Source organism: Nyctereutes procyonoides, unplaced genomic scaffold (genome assembly GCF_905146905.1).
Source record: "Nyctereutes procyonoides isolate TBG_1078 unplaced genomic scaffold, NYPRO_anot_genome, whole genome shotgun sequence".
NCBI lineage: Eukaryota > Metazoa > Chordata > Mammalia > Carnivora > Canidae > Nyctereutes > Nyctereutes procyonoides.
Genome location: NW_026575134.1, coordinates 218,915 through 238,146, shown reverse-complemented (window position 1 = coordinate 238,146; position 19,232 = coordinate 218,915). Strand labels below are relative to the sequence as shown.

At 65.8% G+C, this 19,232-nt stretch overlaps 1 protein-coding gene across 1 annotated transcript in view; it reads right to left on the bottom strand.

Moving 5' to 3' along the window:
* ABCA13 (ATP binding cassette subfamily A member 13) overlaps positions 1-19,232 on the bottom strand; it is a 265,035-nt gene that overhangs the window by 88,327 nt on the left and 157,476 nt on the right. The window contains exons 44-50 of the mRNA XM_055301220.1: positions 16,785-16,922; positions 15,814-15,994; positions 14,033-14,251; positions 12,452-12,648; positions 9,763-9,920; positions 8,880-9,110; positions 2,685-2,778 (exon numbers count right to left, since the gene is read on the bottom strand). Of these exons, the coding sequence (XP_055157195.1) occupies positions 2,685-2,778; positions 8,880-9,110; positions 9,763-9,920; positions 12,452-12,648; positions 14,033-14,251; positions 15,814-15,994; positions 16,785-16,922 (1,218 nt within the window). The remainder of the gene's footprint in view (positions 1-2,684; positions 2,779-8,879; positions 9,111-9,762; positions 9,921-12,451; positions 12,649-14,032; positions 14,252-15,813; positions 15,995-16,784; positions 16,923-19,232) is intronic.

Sequence of the window (19,232 nt, the reverse complement as noted above, 5' to 3'; positions counted from 1 at the left end):
AATCGTATAGGGATGCCCGGGTGGCTCAGCGGTTGGGCATCTGCCTTGGGCCCAAGCCGTGACCCTGGGGTCCCGGAATCGAGTCCCACATCGGACTCCCCGCATGGAGCCTGCTTCTCCCTCTGCCTGTCTCTGCCTCTCTCTCTGGGTCTCTCATGAATAAATAAATTGAATATTTAAAAAAAAAGAATCTTATACCATGAAACCAAGTGGAAGAGCCTGAGTTGGCCAATGAAATGCTGCTTTAACAACTAAAAATCAATTCCTACGTCACATCAATAAATGAGGCCAAGAAAACCACACGACCGTCTCAACAGGTGCAGGAAAGCATCCGGCTACTGCTCTCCGCGTGTCACGATAAACCGTCCCATCAACCAGAAACAGAAACTTCCACAACGTCACAGGAGGCATCTCTGAAAAGCCCACGGGTAGGACCACATTTCTCACATAAGAAAAGACTCTGGCAACCTCAGAGGCCAAGTCAGCCGAGTCCTAGAACCGGGTAAGGGAGCGGAAGAGACGTTTCTCCCAAGAGGATGCGCGAACGCCGGTGAGCTCAGGAAAAGGTGCTCGGCGGCCTCGGCCACGGGGGGCCGCAAGTCCAACCGCAGGAGCTAGCGTCCGCACCCCGACACGCCTCGGCCCCCGCTAGCGACCTCAGGTGCTGGAGCGCCAGCGCAGAACAGGAGCCGACGTCCCGCCCGCGGGGTGCGGAGCGCGGGGTGCGGAGCGCAGGTCGCGGCGTGGCGGCCGGTCCCTCACGCGGGTAAACGCACGAGCCAGCCCTTCCCCTCCTTGGCACCTACCCCAGGAGACACACGCCTGCAAGAGCCTGCACACAGGGGCGCCGGGGTCCCTCGGTTAAGCCTCCGACTCTTGATTTCAGCTCAGGTCATGACCTCACGGTCCTGGGATCGAGCCCTGCGTCGGCCGCCGTGCTGGGCCTGGAGCCTGCTTGTCCCTCTCCCCTGCTCCTCCCTCAACTCCCTCTCTCCTTCTCTGTCAGACAAATAAGATCCTTAAAAAAAAAAAAAAAAAAAAGCTTGCATGCAAACGTTCACAGTGGCGCATTCGTAACCGGAAACCAGCCAAATGAACAGATAAGCAAAACGTGATCTATCCATACAGACGAAGACCGTTTGCAAATCCAAAGAACGAACACACGCTACATGCGTGACCCTTGAAAACACGATGCTACGTGGGAAAAAAAAAAAAGGCCAGTCAGAAAGGCCACACGTTACATGATCCCATTTATGTGCGGTGCCCGGAAGAGGCAGATCTGTAGAGGCGGGCGGCGGGTCACAGTCACCCGGGAGGATGGGAGCGGATGGCTAAGCTGATGCCCTGTTTCTTTTTGGGACCACGAACACTGTCCTAAAATCGACGGGGGGACGGCCGCACAACTCCCAACAAGCCACAAGCCGCCACGCTGCACGCTTTAAATGGGCGAGCTGTGAGGTGGATGGATCCTATCTCAACAAAACTGCTCAAACGAGAGAGAAGCCCGACGCCGCGGGTCATCGGGGAACAGCGAATTAAAACCGCAGCGAGGGGGGCGCCGGGGACTCAGAGGGCCTTTGGCTCAGGCCGTGGTCTCGGGGTCCTGGTTCGAGCCCCGCCCGGGCTCCCGCTCACTGCCTCCCCCGTCCTGCCCACTCTCTGGCTAGCTCTGCGCTCTCTCCGACAAATATATAAATAAATCTTAAAAAAAAAAAAGATGTATTTATTTATTTATTTATTTGTTTGTTTATTTATTTATTTATGATAGACGCAGAGAGAGAGAGGCAGAGACCCAGGCAGAGGGAGAAGCAGGCTCCATGCGGGGAGCCCGATGCGGGACTCCATCCCGGGTCTCCAGGATCGTGGGGCAAAGGCAGGTGCTAAACCACTGAGCTACCCGGGGATCCCCTACATAAATGATCTTAAAAAGGATTTTAAAGCACGATGAGAAACCCCTGCATAGCAGGTGCAATGCCTCAGGCTTGCTGGGGTTTGGGGTTTCTTTGGCCCTGGGACGTGGGGCAAACAACTGTCACGTGCTGCTGGTGAGCGTGGGGCACCGAGAACCCCCGATATGGGCTCTGACGCATTCAGCTGCCGCTACTTATCCCTGCCTCCGTGCTGCTGGCAGACTGGGGTCTCCAAGGGGGGAGGCGGGTCCCCTAGTCCACCCGGGGCGCGCGACTGCCCGCCACCAGCACCCGATCCGCTGGCGCTGCAGCCACTCAGCCAGAGGCCGAGCCTGGGGTTGGCCCGACGTCGGTGTCTATGCAACGCATGTGCCTCAGGTCCACACGGAGCTCCGGGGGGGAAGGAAGCTCCAAGAAGGCGAAGCTCCTGCCCGGGCTTCTCTCCACGGGAACCCACTCCCCGCCGGCGCCCCGAGAATGAGGCTGGAGCGGACCGTTGGGAGCGAGCGGGGACAAGAGGAGCAGTTGTCATGACTCCGATTTTACGTGCGGACAAACCGCTAAACAGTAAACTCGGTTCAGAAGCCGAGAGTGACCTGCCCCTCGACACAGCCACGTCTTGTACGGGGCTGGACGAGAGCTGCAGGCTTCTGCGTCTGCACGGGCCCTGCCTCCCGGTCGCGCCGTCCGGGCCCCTTCCACCGAGGGGTCCCGGGGAAGGATGCGGGCGCGTGTGCCCCGTGCTCACAGCGCAAAGCAACGCCGCGTACTTACAGGAGCCCCGAGCCCGCTCTGGGGGCCTCTGGTCCCGCCGCGCCCGCTCGGCCGCCGACGGCTTCTTGGAACCTTGCAGCAGCATCAGGAACACCTTTTGGAAAATGAAAAAGCAAACTTCCTGTTATCAGACTCATGTGCACGACGTGCTGGTGTTCCTGGCGCCAGCTATGCGGAGAGGCCCCCGGGACAGCGTACAGCACACGCACACCCGTGCCTCAGTGGCTTTCCCGGCACCGGCCTGGCCCTCGGCTGCGGGTCGTAGGCCGCCCCCGGCTCCACAGACGGGGGAGCGCTGACCACGGGCCCGCGGGCACTGAGGCCGGACGCCGGGCCAACCGAGGGCAGGAGCGGGCAGGCGGACGGAGGTGCCGCGAGCAGCGTGCGTCCAGCGCAACCCGCGTCTGTGGCCGCCCCAGCCCCTCGGGAAGTCGGACGTGAGCCCAGAAACTGGTCTCTCAGCTGGTCCAGCACGGGTGGGAAGCCTCGCGTAAGGATCCCCCCGACGCGGCTCCCACGGGCAGCCCACGCGCCCGCAGCGGTTGGTTCCAGCCACGGCTTGAGGTCCCCGCTTAGTTGGCGCTGGAAGCAGGAGTGCAGCTTTCGTGTGTTCAGATCCCAGGACAGCGAGAGGTGAGAAGCCACCTGAGCCAGAGCACGATCCAAGCCAAGAGCCACACCTGAGGTCGCCCGGGCCCAGGGGACCTGAGGGCGTGTGCACGAGGCGGCGCTTGGTGTGCTTGAGCCTGCAGCGGCCTCCGCCGTGGGAAAGGCCGGGCACCGGGCGCGAGGGCAAGGCTCCCTGCACGGACCCGGCCAGCTCTGCACCTGCAGGCTCGGGACCCGGCGGCCAGAGCACCGGCTGCACAGTCTCGGGAGCAGGCGAGCCACGATGCGCCGCGCAAGTTCAGGGGAGAGGGCTTGCACACGATAAAACCTCGCCCGTGGTTGTGCAGACTGCACCCTCCGACTCTGCCAATCTAAGAGGATAAATGCACAAGTACGGACTGTCTGCGGGTGCCTCGAGGAGCCTCCAGCCTGCAGGGAGCTGGCAAGCAAGGCTGCGGGGCGAGGGGCGCACGATCTCATCCCACATGATGAGCGTGGGACGGAGTCCGGAGAGGAACCCCACGTCCCATGGAGTAAAGGGCCTCGAGGCCTCATCAGCTCTGGTCAGGCTACGGTACTCGAAGGTAGCCCCTTGCCGACTCCCAGCAACCCCGGGAAGAGAGGCAAACCTCAAGACCAGCAGCACCAACCATGATGGCAACTAATGACTGTCGCCCCGTGGTGCCAGCGCGCCACCTGGGGGAAAGGACTCTGCTTCCGACTTAGCTTCCTCTATGATAAATGGTAAGAGTAAGACACGGAACGGAGCTGCCGCGAGCGGTGGGCGTGTTTGTACACAGTGGAAGGGCGGCACTTGCCCAGGGGAAGCTTCCATGGCCGGTCCTGAGAGAAGCCGGGCCAGCGGAGGAGGAGGAGGGGGATGTAGGGAGTGGAGGAGGAGGAGGAGGAGGAGGAGGGGGATGAGGAGGAGGAGGAGGAGGAGGAGGAGGGGGATGAGCAGGACGAGGAGGAGGAGGAGGACAAGGGGGATGAGGACGAGGGGGAGGAGGTCGAGGGGGAGGAGGACGAGGGGGAGGAGGAGGAGGAGGGCAATGAGGAGGAGGGGGTGACATATGGAGTGGAGAGGGGAGAGGGGGAGGAAGGGGATGAGGAGGAGGAGGAGAGGGGAAGAGGAGGGGGAGGGAGAGGAGGGGGAAGAGGGGGAGGGGAGGGAGAGGAAGGGGAGGGAGATGTATGGAGGGGAGGGGGAGGGGAGGAGGACAGAGAGGAGGGAGGGGGAGGAGGATGGGGAGGAGGAGGGGAGAAGGAGGGGGAGGGAGAGGAAGGGGAGGGGAGAGGGAGTGGGGAGGGGATGTACAAGTGGAGGAGGAGGGGGAAGAGGAAGGGGGAAAAGGAGGAGGAGGGGAGGGGGAGGGAGAGAAGGGAGAGAGGGGGAGGAGGAGGGGGAGGTAGGAGTGGAGGAGGGGGAGGGGGAGGACTCCGGAGCACCACGCCCCGATGGTCACTTGAGTCTGCCGTCAGCCCGGCCCAGCGACAGCAGCGCGGCTCCTGCCCCAGGAGGAGGCACCGCAGCCCAGGCGCCAGCGTTCACCGAGCGCCCTGATGAAGACTTATTTGGGGGCACCCGGGGGGGGGGCTCAGTCGGTTGAGCACCTGCCTCTTGATTTCGGCTCGGGTGGTGACCGCAGGGCCCCGGGATCGAGCCCCGGGAGCGTGGAGCCCGCCTGAGTCTCTCCTTCTCCCTCTGCCGCTCCCCTGCTCGCTGCCACTGGCTCCCGTAAATCAACAGGCAAACCCCGGGAAGAGGAGCGCGGCCCGCGGCAGCCCCGGGAAGGCGTCGGAGCGTGGACCGCGCCTGAGACCCAGCTGCTCGCCTGCGGTTCGGGGGCAACGTGGGGAGGCCGGAGTGGGCGGCGGCGAAGGGCCCCAGGCCACGCACAGGACCCCACGCACCCACCCGGCCTCCTGCAGGACCCTGCCCGGAAGCCGTTTCCCATCTCATCTCATCTCATCCTCTGGATTCCCTGCAATTAGCTCCGGTTTCCAAAGTCAAAGGAAAACCAAATGAGGGCAGGTCACGTCGCTTTTCCTGACGTTTAAGTGGATCCATCACACAGATCGAGTAAGAGCGAGTCAGATGATGACTTTGCGCCCGACGGTAACTATGAACGATCCAAGCTAAGAAGGGGCAGGGGCGGCCGGTGGCTCAGTCGGGTGAGCATCTGGATGTTGGCTCAGGTGTGATCTCAGGGTCGCGGCATCGAGCCCACGTCAGCAGCGAGTCTGCTGGAGACTCCCTTCCCCTCCCCCTCCCCCACTCTCCCTCTCTCCCAAATAGATAAATAAATCATCTTTAAAAAAAAAATGGCTAGAGGACCTGAATAGACATTTCTCAGGGGAAGACACGCAGGCGGCCAACAGACCCCTGGAGAGACGCGCCGTCCCTCGTCAGCAGGGAGACACGAGTCCAGCCCACAGGAGACGCCCTCGCTCCCGTCCCAACGCCTGTCGTCCAAATGACAAGAAATCACAGGCGTCGGCAAGGACGTGGGGAGGAAGGACCCCTCGTGCGCTGCCGGTGGCGACGGGGACCCGGGCAGGCGCTCCGGAACACGCACGCGTGGACGTCCTCGAAAATTAAAAATAGAATTACCACGTGACCCAGCAATTCCACCTCTGGGTGGAAATGAAAGGAAATGAAGAGTCTGTACTGAAGAGGCATCTGCTCCCTGTGCTCCCTGCAGCACTGTGTGCAGCAGCCCAAGTGCCAGGGTCCACGGGGGAGGAATGGGCAAGGAGGGGCTAGTAGACGACAGACAGGTGATGGGCAGGTAGATAGGCAGGTAAGTAGGTAGGTAGGTAGGTAGGTAGGTAGACAGACACACAGAAGGGCACATAGGCAGGTAGACAGACAAGTAGATAAAAGACAGACAGACAGACAGGTAGACTGGCAAGTAGGTAGACACATAGACAAGTAAATAAACAGAAAGACAGACAGACAGACACATAGACAGATATAGACAGGCAGGCACGTAGGTAGATATAGAAACAGAGCAGGGGGCCCCAGGGCCGGGTGTCTCCCCGGGGCAGGGGGGTCCCCAGGGCAGGGGGGTCCAGCACAGGCTGTCACTGAGTCGGGCTGTGGGAAGGAGGGACCCCAGAGCCGTCGGGGGCGTGGAGGCCCCAGGGGAGTCCCCCGTCCCCCCATCCGGGAGGCTGGCAGGAGCCCGGGACCCCTCCAGGGGCAGCTCCGCGGGCATTTCCAGGGCGACCCTGTCCAGCTGGAGCTCCCCAGGCTGCGCGGAGCCCCTGCCGTCAGCCCCACCGGGCGCAGCCTCGTGGGTCCCGGGGCCTGCAGTCAGATTCCCCCCCGGGGCCCTGTGTCCGGCGCCAGGACCCCGGGATGCAGGCGGGGCTCTGAGGGCCGCCCCACAGGGGAGTCATCGCCCCCGGGCGTAGCAGCTACAAAGACCTCAGCTTCTACCTCCATGAAAAACCCCGTCAGAAGCGAAGGCCCCTGCTGCCCGAGGCCTGGGTGGCCCCTGCGTCCTGCGGCAGCCTCAGTGGCCCCAGCGGACGGTGACAGAGCCGCCGCAGGCCCCTCGGGCTCAGCGCTCGCAGCCTGCTGTGGCCCGGCCGAGGCCCTTGATCTGTCGGGCTTCTACTCAATAAGGCCTACGACGGAGACGGAGACGGAGACGGAGACGGAGACGGAGACGGAGACGAGTGGCTTAAGGGTTCTGACGGAGAAAAGGAGCGAGAGGAGTAGGAGGCAGAGCTGACACCTTTCCTGTTCCAGAGTCCCCCTGACTAGTCCAAGGCTGTGGCTGAAATGCAGCCAGGCCTGATGGTTTGACAGAAGGGACGCAGGGGGTGTGGGTGGGAGGGGTAGGGGAGAGGGGAGGGGAGGGAGGGAGGGATGGACCGAAGAAGGGCTTAGGGGAGGAGGGAGGAAGGGGTGAGGGTAAGAGGGAGGAGGAGGAGGGAGGAGGAGTAATGGGGGGACGGAGGGAGGGAGGGAGAGAAGGAGGGAGAGAGTGAGGGAGAGGGTGAAGGGAGGAAGAGAGGAAGGGATGAGGGGAGGAGGGGAGGAGGGGAGGAGGGGAGAGGTAAAGGGAGGAAGAGAGGAAGGGGGAGGGGAGGAGGGAGGGGAGGGGCACAAGTAGGGGTTGGGAGGAGGGAGGAAGGGGTGAGGGTAAGAGGGAGGAGGAGGGAGGAGGAGTAATGGGGGGACGGAGGGAGGGAGGGGTGAAGGGAAGGAGAGAGCTTCCCGTCAGTTCCTGGGGGAACCGGGCAAACCTCGCTAATGAGGCCGTTTGCTCACCCGAGTTGGGGGCAGGACCTGGGGGGGGGCAGGACCTGGGGGCACGACCGGCAGGACGCGGGGAGCAGGGAGGCCGGGTCTTTGCACCGGGGCTGCGTCCCGGGGCCCTGCTCACGCCCGTCCAGCGTATCCACAAGCCCCGCGGGTGTGGCCAGGCCCGGCGCCGTGCAAGGGCGCCAAGCCCAGGGGCTCACCCACTCGCTCACGGATGGCCCAGGTGGGTGGGCCTCGAGGTGGGAGGGGGGCTGAGGCCCGGGCACCCGGCCAAGGTTAGGGACCCGCCGGCCGCCGGCTCCGCTGACAGGGGTGGGACGGGCCTCTCTGAGCCCCGAGACTCGGGCGCGGTCACGGGGGACACGGTCTGGGGCGTCGAACGCCGTCCACACGCACGGGCTGAGTCCCCCTACGGTCACGACCTCTCACGACCAAAGGCCGACCCGGCCGTGGTGCCCCCGAGGATGCGGCCGCCTCCTGGCCCGCACCCGCCCCGGCGACGCGCCGTCAGCCCCGTTCCCCCCAACACACAGCCCGGGGTTCAGGCCCTGACGGCCTCTCGGCCCCGTCACCATCCCCGACCCGTAAAGGAACAGGGGCCCAGATCCTCCCCAGATTTCTACATTTTAACTTGCGCCGTTGGATTTTCATGTTTTGCTTTGAGAGCAGGTGCGGGGGGGGGGTGCAGAGGCGGAGGGAGGCAGGGCCCACGCCCAGCACGGAGCCGCCGCGGGGCTGGGTCCCCCACCCGAGACTGTGACCTGAGCCACAGTCGGGAGTCGGAAGCCTAAACGCCGGAGCCCCCATGCCCCAGCGGCCCCGGATCTTCGCCCAAAATCTGCACACCCGTAGTGATGACCAGGTAAGCTCACAGGTAGGGGGGCCTGGCTGACCTCACGGCCCCCCAGCAAAGCTTGCCCTTGGTTTGGGGCCACCTCCTCCGGCAGGACGTGCCTGGCTCTGCGCAGAGACCACCGCCAGGGTGCCGCCACCCGCCCAGCACCCCAGGGCCGTGTGGGGCCCCCCCGAGAGCCAGCAGAGCTCACGAGCTTGACCTTCTGTGCCCTGAGCGTGTCCCTCCAGGCGAGGGGACGGGGCCCCCCAGCTACCGACGGTGTCTGCACCCCTAGCGGCTCCTGACGGCACCGAAGGCCTCGGGTCCCAAAACGCATCCTTCCCTTAAAGAGCGACCCCGCTCACGGGCGTCCACACTCCACACGGGCTCGCACGCGGCGCACGGCCTCCCTCCCCCCCAGCCAGCGCGCCTGGCCATCCATCCGTCCCTCCGTCCCTCCGTCCGTCCGTACCTCCTCCAGCGTGGTGTCTGAAATCCCAAAGCCCGTGAGCCGCAGGCGGGGCAGGTTGTGCTCCAGGGCCCGGAAGAGCGCCCCGAAGCGGGCCCGGTCCGCGTCCCGGGGAAGCCCGTAGACCAGCTCGCCCCGGCGGCTGTCGCGGAGGAAGGCGTCCGGGACGTGGCTCTGTATCAGGGCCGTGGCCCAGGCGAGGTCCTGCGGGTCGTCGGCCCCCAGCACGGAAGGCTACCCCGAGAAGGGAAGGAAGGGGGCTTAGTCCCGGAGCGCCAAGTCTCCACCGCCCGCGTCACGCTTGAAATGACAGGCGCCGCTCAGGCCACAGGCGTTCGGGGGATACATCTTAGGTTTTCCCTTAAAATATGCGGAGGGGCGAGGCTGCTGGTCCCCGGGCACACGGGATCCCCCCAGTACGGCAGCGAGCCACCCCGGGACTGCGGGATGCTCAGCCCAGGCCAGAGGAAGCTCGACGCAGGGCCCCACCCCGGCACCCCGACCCGCGCGACCTCTCAGGGGCCCTGCTGCATCCGCCTGCACGATGGGCTCTCCCCGTCGGAAAATGCTCCCGAGCATCTGGGCCAGGACCCCGCGCTCTCTCGGGTGGGGGCTTCTGACTGCACTGAGGCCCCAGAGGGTAACCGCCAGGCTCACCCCAGATCTGGGCCGCTGGGCACCTGGGACTCCACGAGCCCCTTGGTCCGGGGCCACCAGGGAGCTGCCGTAGCCGAGCTCCCTCCCCGGACCACCAGGAGCCCCCCACAGGGACGCTGTGGTCCCCGTATCCTGCTTCTCTCTGGCCCTGGAGCAGCCTTTCCTGCACCTGCCCTGGGGCCCGGGGCCTGGTGCTGCCCTGCGCCCCGACCGTCCCCGCGCCCCCTACCTGCTTGGTGAGCGTCAGGAGGAGCCCCTGGCCGTAGGCTTCGGTCAGGCAGGACGGGGGCCCGCAGAAGCGCAGCCGGCCCTGCTGCAGGACAGCCACGCGGTCGCTGAGCGCCTCCGCCTCGTCCAGGTGGTGGGTCGTGAAGATGACCGTGCGACCTGCGGCCCAACACAGCGGCGTCAGGACCCGCAGCTCGGCGGCCCCAGGGGGTGAGGGGGGCCCCGGCGAGGATCCAAGGACCTTCCCTGACTCCGAACCGGAAAACACTGAGCCCGACGGTCGGAGGGCCTGAGCCGCAGCCTGGAGGCCGTGCTTCGGGGCAGGCCCCGGGGACCTGATGCTGTTCCCCCACGTCCGCCCCCCCCGGCAACCCCGAGGGGCCAGTGATGCACACGGGGTGATGCAGAGGGACAGGAACACGTGCCCAAAAATGGGGGGACGCCCGGTGGCTCCGCGGTGGAGCGTCTGGCCTCGGCTCAGGGCGGGACGCCGGGTCCTGGGATCCAGGGGGCCCTGCTCCACGGGGAGGCTGCTCCTCCCTCTGCCCCCCCTCCTGCTCTCGTGCACGCGCTCTCTCTCTCTCTCTCTCTCTAATAGATAAAGTCTTAAAAAAAAAAAAACTTAGGAATAGTCTAACGGAGACAGTGAAAGGGACTGTGGCCCCCCACACAGGTGTATTCGGTCCAGAGCTGACCCAGGATGGCCTCGGGGGGACGCTGGGATGCCTCAAGACGCCCTAACCTCAAGGACAAGGATCACTTTCCGAGACGCCCCCTCCCCGCTCCTCCCTCCCAAGGTGTGCGCCCCCCACCCCCACACACACCTGCATCTGCTCGTTTCAGCCTCAGTAAGGACCCACCGCGGTTGACCAAGCGCCCACCCGCCACCTGCGGGGCCCTACACCTCTGCACACAGGTCACCTGCATGTCCCGAGGCCCTAAGGGCAGGACCGCGGACGCCCCGGGGACGCTCATCCCTCCCGGGTCTGCAGCCACGGACGCCAGGGGCGCGCGCACCTTGGGGCTTCCCCGCACTCGGGGGTCTGTCCCTCCCTCACGTCCAACAGGTGCGCCCCGAGGAGCAGCGCAGGTGCAGCCAGGTGCTCGGCCTGCCTGGCAGGAGGCTGTGCAGGTGGAGCATCCGGGAGGTGCACAGGTGGATGCATCCCGGGGGGCAGGGCGCCCATGGGGACCGGCGGTGGGGGAGGGGCAGGAGGGGACCAGGGACAGGGCAGGGGGACCAGGGGGACCTGGGGCGGGGGTGCGGGTGGGGAACCAGGGGTGCCTGGGCCCGGGAGGCTGGGGGACGAGGTCCAGGGCTCTTCCCAGGGACCCCACCCCGCTGATGTGACTCCGCACCCCCAGGCCCTGCCGGCCTCGTCTGCCCTCGGGCCGACCAGTCAGCGTGGCGCCTGCTCCCCGGGGCCCTCCCCGAGTCTCCCTCAAACCCCAGAGTCACCGCTCACCCTCCAAGGGCCCCGGGAAACGAGGGGTAACCACGGAGGTCGCGCTCCTGAGATTTCCACCGGCAGCACGTGCCGCGACCCGGGCTGGAGACCCTGGAGCATCCCCATCCCTGCCCCCCCGTCTCCGCCACCTGTTTCCTCCACCCCGGGGGCTCAGGGGCTCCCCCTCTGCTCCCACGTGACTCCCCAGGGCGCACGAGCAGGCGCAGGACGGAGGGGGCTGCGGCCTCAGGACCCCGTGACCTGGGGCGACACGCTCACAGCTCAGGTGGGCCCCAGGGTCCGGTCCGAGCAGGGAGCTTCCCCCTGTGCCCCGGGAGCAGGGGCCCCACGCGGGCCTCGACCCCAGGACCCGGGATCACGACCTGAGCCACGGAGCCCCCCAGGCGCCCCCTCTCTGTGTCTTAAGCAGCAGGTCTCCATGTCCTGCGGGAGATGGGGGCATCAGAAGGCATCTCCGTACACAGAAGGTCGGAGAGAGCAGCGGGGCGGAAACCCCGCCGGCCACTCCTGCACCCGACAGCACCCAGCTAGCTCTCCCGGTCCTCGCCGCGGGTTTCCAAATTAGGGTGTCTCTGCGTGAAAGGCCGCGTCCACGCAGGTTAGGTGTCAGGGTCACAGACAGAGGCAGACGGTGGAGCCCGTCCCTGCCCGTCCCTGCCGTCACGGAGCAGCGGGACGCACGGGGCCCGGGGTCAGCGCCCAGCAGGTGCCCGGGGAGCACCCAGGCTCCCTCAGCAAGCGCAGGACGCGGGTTCCCGGCCACAGCCGCACGCCCACCCCGCAGCCTGAGATTCCAGGAGGAGGCGCAGCCCGGACGGGGTCAGTGCAGCGGAGATCACGCGGGCCAGGCGGTCACAGAGGGACACCGGCCCCGGGGGCGAGCCCAGCACGGCGGACACGCTGCAGGACGCCGCCTCTGGGGCGCTCGGTGGCTCCCTCCCACGAGCACCCCACTCTTGGTTTCGGCTCAGGCCGTGACCTCAGGGTCATGGGGTGCCCCGGACTCCTGCTCGGCGCGGGGCCTACCTCAGGTCGCCTCCCCCCACGAGAGCCCCCTCGCTCTCTGCAGTAAAGATCTTGAAAAACTTCACGACACACCAGCTCCGCCTGCACCCTTGTGGCCCTTCCTTCCGAGAGCAGTGACGCGTCCTCGCGGGGCTGGCACCCGGCCCCACGCGGCTCTGCGGCCCCCGGGGACGCTCCGGAGGGGCCCTGTCCTACCTCTGCGGTGCTTGAGGAGGATGTCCCAGATGCCGCGGCGCGAGCAGGGGTCCACCCCGCTGGTGGGCTCGTCCAGAACCACGGTCCGCGACGCGCCGAGGAAGGCGAGGCCGATGGACAGCTTCCTCTTCATGCCCCCCGACAGGACGCGGGTCTGTGTGTGCTGATGCCGCGTCAGCTCCACATCCTCCAGGGTCCTGCAAGGAGAGCTCCTCGCTCTTGTCCCCGAACGCCTAAAGCCTTCCTTGGCTCCGTCCACCCGCCGGGACCGCCAGCGACTGGGGACTCGGGGGCCCTGCCCCGGCCACCCTGGCCTTCGGAGGGATCGCGCCAACGGGCCGCAACGCGGGGGCCACAGGACCCACCCAGGGCTGTTTGGGGAGAACAGTCGTCCCCCTCCCAGGAGTATTTTCTCAAGGGACCTAGATTTCCGCGGGGTGCTGCGGGGGCACGTGGGATGGGGCGGCCGTGGGACAGTGGAGGGCCTGTGGGATGCTTGGGGGGGCCGTGGGACGGTGGGGGCCCATAGGATGCTGCAAGAGGCCTGTAGGACGGCGGGGGGCCCATGGGACGGCGCGGTGGGATGCTGCATGGGGGCAAGCAGAGGCCCACCCACCACACACCACGGGGCCACCTGCCACAAACCCTGCGGCCCGGCGCACACGCAGCCACCCGCCTTCCCAGAGGAGCCGCTCCCGCAAATGCCACCAGCAAGGGACAAATAAGAGCGGCCCTTCTGCGCACAAGGGTCCCCTGCTCCTTCCCAGGGGCACACCATGTGGGCGTCCAGGTCTCAGACACAGGAGAGTTTTGGAAGGGGGGCAGGGGGACCCAGAGGCCCTGCACGGGGCGGGGGCAGGGGGACCCAGAGGTTGTGGACAGGACGGGGTCAGGGGACCCAGAGGTTGTGCACGGGGTGGGGGTCTGGGAACCCAGAGGTCATGCACGGGGTGGGGGCGGGTGACCCAGAGGTCGTGCACAGGGCAGGGGCAGGGGACCCAGAGGTCATGCACAGGGCAGGGGAGGGGACCCAGAGGTCGTGCACAGGGCAGGGGCAGGGGACCCACAGGTTGTGCACGGGACAGGGGCAGGGGACCCAGAGGTCGTGCACAGGGCAGGGGCAGGGGACCCAGAGGCCCTGCACGGGGCGGGGGCAGGGGACCCAGATGTCGTGCACTGGGTGGGGTCGGGGGACCCAGAGGTCATGCATGGGGTGGGGTCGGGGGACCCAGAGGTCATGCACGGGGTGGGGTCGGGGGACCCAGAGGTCGTGCACTGGGCGGGGGTCGGGGAACCCAGAGGTCATGCACAGGGTGGGGGCGGGGGACCCAGAGGCTGCGCACGGGGCTATATGGCTGGACAAAACCCCCAAGGCCGCCCGACTCCACCTTCACCACGTGCAGACCACAAGTCTGTATTTTGAGGCCTGAAGCCTGCAGCCATCCTGCACGTTGGCCCCTGCAGCGACCCGGAGCCCCCGGGAGGGTCAGCCTGGGACACGGGGGTCGTCAAGCTGCCGCAGGCCCGGCTCCGCCTCTGGATGGTCACGGGCAGGAGGGCGAAGGCAGGGCTGGCGCTGACCTGTTCACCTCCCGGCGCAGCATCCGCCGGGTCCAGTGCGGAGCCTTGATGGCGGCAAAGAGCCGCAGGTGCTCGAGGACGGTGAGGTTGTCCAACAGGACGTCCCGCTGCGGACACACGCCCAGCTCCCTCCTGATGGCGGCCAAGTCCGTGTGCAGGCTCCTGCCGTGGACCAGGACGGCCCCAGACGTGGGCGGGAGGAGGCCGGTCAGCACGGATCTGCCGGAGAAGCGCGTGAGCTCGGGGCCCGGAGGCGGCCGCTCCGGATGCCAGACCCGGGGCCGCCGGCTGCACCCCACGGCGCTTGCGGGGTGTCGCTGGCTTCCCCCGGGAAGTGGGGGCCCGTGACGATGCTTACGGCCCCAAACCTGAGCCCCTAGAACATGCCGGTGCGCGGGCGTTCAGGATCATGAACCCAGCTTCCGTGACAGGTAAGGAAACCGGCGCCTGGGGGCTGAGTCGGCGAGGCACCCGCCTCGGGCTCCCCTACGACCCGGGCCCTGGGGTCCAGCCCCGGTGGGGCTCCCCGCTCAGGGGGGCGTCTGCGTCTCCCTCTGCTGCGCCCCGTTTGTGCTCCCTCTCTCTCCAATAAGTAAATCTTTAAAACCTGGGGAGACCTGAGGCAAGCCCCGCCCGCCCGCCCGCCACCCCACGGCCTGCATGCACCTGGAACGTGTGACCTCCAGGGACCCCGCGGCAGCTCGCCGCCCCGACCCGGTCAGAGGGAGCCGGGGGACGGCCTGGCCCTGCTGCCCGCTCAGAACCTTCACTACTCAGGTTTGGGGCCGTCCTCACGGCTCCGAGACTTTATAGGCACGCCCGCCGCCCCTAGCTCGTAGCAAATCCCAAATCCGCCCCTGGCTGCTTATGCACAAGACGAACGGGTGCGTCCACGCAGGAGTATCCACGGGGAGGACCACAGCGGCCCCATCTACAACCCCGCAAACCTGGACGTAAGCTCGGCCACCACCCACGGCAGGTGTAAGGATGAGCACACGGCCCCAGAGCCCCGCGCCGGGCGCCCCGGGGCGATGCATCACGGCCACCTTGAGCCCCAGCGTCAGCGCCCCGAGGGCACCAGGGAGGGCGCAGCTCCCGAAAGTGCTCTGCGCCGGCCCAGCTCGCGGCCCGCACAGGCTGCAGCTCCGCCAACCTCCCCGGGGACCGAGCCGCGCGGGCTTCAGGCCTCCTGGGGGTAGGAGAGACGACGCCCAAGGGCTCACCGTCCTGAGCTGAGACACTGCGAACGCTCGGCGGGATGGGCAGCTGGACTTCAGCTCCGAGCACAGAGCAAAACTTCCCTTTTTCTGACTTCTCTTGGAGATTTCTGTGTGTTATTTTGCTACTTTGCTTTAGAAGCTCAAAGCAGGGGCCTCCGGGCGGCTCAGCGGGTGGAGCGCCCGACTCCCGCTTTTGGCTCAGGTCCTGGTCTCATGATGTGGGATCGAGCCCCACGGTCTGGTTCTTTAATCAAATCTGGAGCCGCTGGGCCCCAAACCAGAAGTCAAGCCGGGACTCAGGCGGTGGAGAACCCTGCAGACATCCCTCCCGATTCAAGTTCCAGAGACAGGAGAGCGAAAGGAAGCGGGGCGGGGGGACGGTGCGGCGCCCCAGGGCCCACGTGAAGACACGGCGCGTCATCTGCGGGGAGCGAGGGGTCCAGGGACCCCACCCGCCCGCTGTCCCGGGGCCCCGTGGGCCACCACCGCCAGCGCCGAGCGGCTCGGGCCACGGGGCCGTCCGTCTGTCCCGTGTGTCGACGAGCGTGGGGCGGGACTCACATGACGGTGGTCTTCCCCGCGCCGTTGGTCCCCAGCAGGGCGGTGATCTGGTCGCTGTGGAACGTGACGCTCAGGTCTCGGACGGCCGCCTTGTGGGGCTCGTACTCCTTGGTCACGGACACCAGGGCGACGCCCGGGGGGCCTCCTCCAGCTGCCCCCGCCCCGTTGTGTCGCAAGGACCCTGTGGACAAGATGCCGACTCACCCCGACGGGCCCCGGGGCCCCCGGAACGCGGCTCGGCCCTGGCAGCGCAGCCTCGGACGCGGATCGCAGCTGCCAGAAACGCACCCGGCGGCGCGAGTCCCTTCCCCACGGAAACCAAGAGGCCAATTACATCACCATCACGGCAGAAATGAAGCGGAGTGGCGGGTTACGGGGCGGCCGGGCGGCTCGGGGTCCCGGGATCGAGTCCCGCGTCAGGGTCCCTGCAGGGAGCCTGCTTCTCCCTCTGCCTGGCTCTCTGCCTCTCTCTCTCTCTCTGCATCTTTCATAAATAAATAAAATCTTAAAAAATATAAATGGAAGCGCCGTGATGGGAGCCTGTGCGTCCAGGGGCTGCCTCTGAAGTCCCGCCTCCACGGGACGGCCTAGGCGAGGCCTGGGGGAACCCTCGTGGCGTCTCCGGCGAGCACACCGGGCAGCTGCCCCCTTCGCCTTTGTTTCTCACGCAAACTCATGCTAGCACCCGAGCTTCGTTCTGCGGCCGTGGAGCAGGTGCACGCGCGCACAGAGGCTCTGCAAACAGCAGGTGACAGAAGCACCCCGGCGCTCTGGCCCCCGGCCCAACGCCACCACCGGGGGATCGTTCCTCGGGACGTGGCCCTGAGCTGTGCTTCTGAGCCCAGCACGGACCCCGGGGCAGCCGGCAGCCGAGGCAGGTGCACAGTTGGAGACTCCGGCCCCACGAGAAACAGAAGCGAAGCAACCGGAAGGGAAGACGGACGTGCCTCCGACGCGGCTGCTTTACAGACCTTCCCTGTCGGAGTCCTCGTGGGGCAAGGACAGGTCAGGGCCAGGCGCGCGGCGTCCTCCTGCCGCTAAGCCACACAGACTCTTCCAATATGATGCGGTAAAGGGGAAATACCACGGTTTCCTTAAACCGAAAGCTCCTGAAAAAAAAAATAAATAAAACACGATGGAAATCAGTTTATTTTTGGGCAGCCCGGGTGGCTCAGTGGTTTAGCGCCGCCTTCAGCCCAGGGCGTGACCCGGGAGTCCCGGGATCGAGTCCCACATCGGGGTCCCCGCATGGAGCCTGCTTCTCCCTCTGCCTGTGTCTCCGCCTCTCTCTGGGTCTCTCATGAATAAATCAATAAAAAATAAAATAAAATGTCAAAAAATAAATAAATAAAATAAAAACAGCGCTGAACGATCGCCGCACGTCCCCCGAGGAGAGCTCCGGGCCCTCCCCGCTGCCCGGTGACGTGGTCAGTTCCACGCGTGCACGGAATCCTCCGAGTGGCCCCGCGGCCACGGAGACGTGGGCGACGCTCACCCAGTGTAACCGGAGGCTCAAGGACACGACCACACGCAGACGGGGCGAGTGAAGGAGGGTGCGGGGCTGGGATCCTACGGGCTGAGCCGTGTCCCCCAAGGTTCCCGCGGACGCCCGCACTTAATGTACATTAAACTTTCAAATCAGGTGGGAAGGCGGCCTCACTAGCTGCGGATCCCATTCCAGGAGCGTAAAGGAGCGATGGAAATCATCTGTCCTAAAAGGAACGCGTCGGGTCAGAGAGCTCCTCAAAATCGCAATCCCACTTAGGAATCGGAAAGCCCATCAGTATTTTCTGGCAGTTTCCTTTTTTTTATTTATTTATTTATTTATTTATTTATTTATTTATTTATTTATTCATGAGAGAGAGAGAGAGAGAGAGAGAGAGAGAAAGAGGCAGAGACACAGGCAGAGGGAGAAGCAGGCTCCATGCGGGGAGCCCGATGCGGGACTTGATCCCGGGACCCCAGGATCACGCCCTGGGCCAAAGGCAGATGCGAAACTGCTGAGCTACCCAGGGATCCCCCCTTCACTATTTTCAACAATTTTTGACCACTGTCATCAATTTACATTTCTCACTGCCCTTGAGAAGCATTTCACCGGTTGAAACCAAATTCCCTTTTTAGCATTTTTTTAAAAATGATTTATGTGGGTTCCGCTCGACTTTACCAATAGAATGCTTCCCCTGAAGCGGTATGAGGCATATGAACTTGCGCACTGATTTGGAGACAATCAACACACTTAAAATGGTAAACGCCCACGCTGGGGAACGTGGCACCCTGTCCGCTTACTCAGCTCTACCTCACGTTCTCCGATCTTTAAAGAGGGAACCTGTGGGGATGGGGGGCGGAGAGCATCCCAAGCCGGTGCCGCGCTCAGCGAGGAGCCTGACGCAGGACTCGGTCCCGTGACCCCGAGGCCACGACCTGAGCCACCCGGGCGTCCCTCGCCAGATGTGTGGTTTCGTCCTTGATGAATACTGTCCTCTACGCTAGACTCGCACGGACACATCCTACTGCTCTTGGGACGGGCAGCGAGGCACGGGTGCTGCCAACACCCAGCGGCGCCACCGGGCAGCAGGTCCGCGTGCCTGAGACGGACCATCGGACGCCCCCGCCGGCTCGGCAGTCTCGCACCGGACCTGCCCGCGGTGGTGGCCTGTCTCCATCTCCGGGTTTGGACACGGCTGCCTGCTGCGTGTGCTTCCTTCCCCCGGGGCAGAGCCTCGGCCCCGACCTCTATGCCCGCCCAGGCAGCGCAGCTGACCCTGGCTCCCCCGTCCTCCCTCCTGGGCCCGGTCTCCCCGCTCACCTTCTGCAGGACCCCAGGGAGGGGCCGCAGCCCGAGGGCCTCCCCGGATCCCTCACCAGGGCCCCGCGTGGGCGCCCGTTACAGACCACGTCCCTGTCCGCGTGGCCCGGCCCCTTTCCTCACCCACAGCCGGCCTCCCCAGCCGCCCGCCCTGGGCCCCCGCGGTGTCGCTGCCTCCTCATGGCCGCAGCGTCCTCCACGGCACAGAGCCCCGCAGCCCCGCACCCCTCTGTCTCCCGCCCTGTGGCTCCGGGAGCGGCCGCCGCTGCAGGAGGGGGTGCAACCGGCCCGTCATGGGATACAGGACAGCATCCCGCCAGGAGCCCCAGACTCAGGTCCCCGGATTCCCACCCACACCCCCGGCGATCGCCCTGTGGACCCTGAGCCGCCGGCGACGTACAGGGACACGGACACCCCTCGCCACTCGCTTTGTCCCGGGCGAGCCCTCACTCCCCGAAGCTCGGCTTCTCTCCTCCGGGGTCATGAGCCTTCCACTCCCACTGTGCTTCGGTCTGCGAGGCCCGTCTGTCCGCCTGCTTCCGGCCGCCTGTCCCTGGGCGGCGACTCCCCACCACCCTCCAGTCCCGCGTCCCCCCGCGCCCCGACCCTCTGC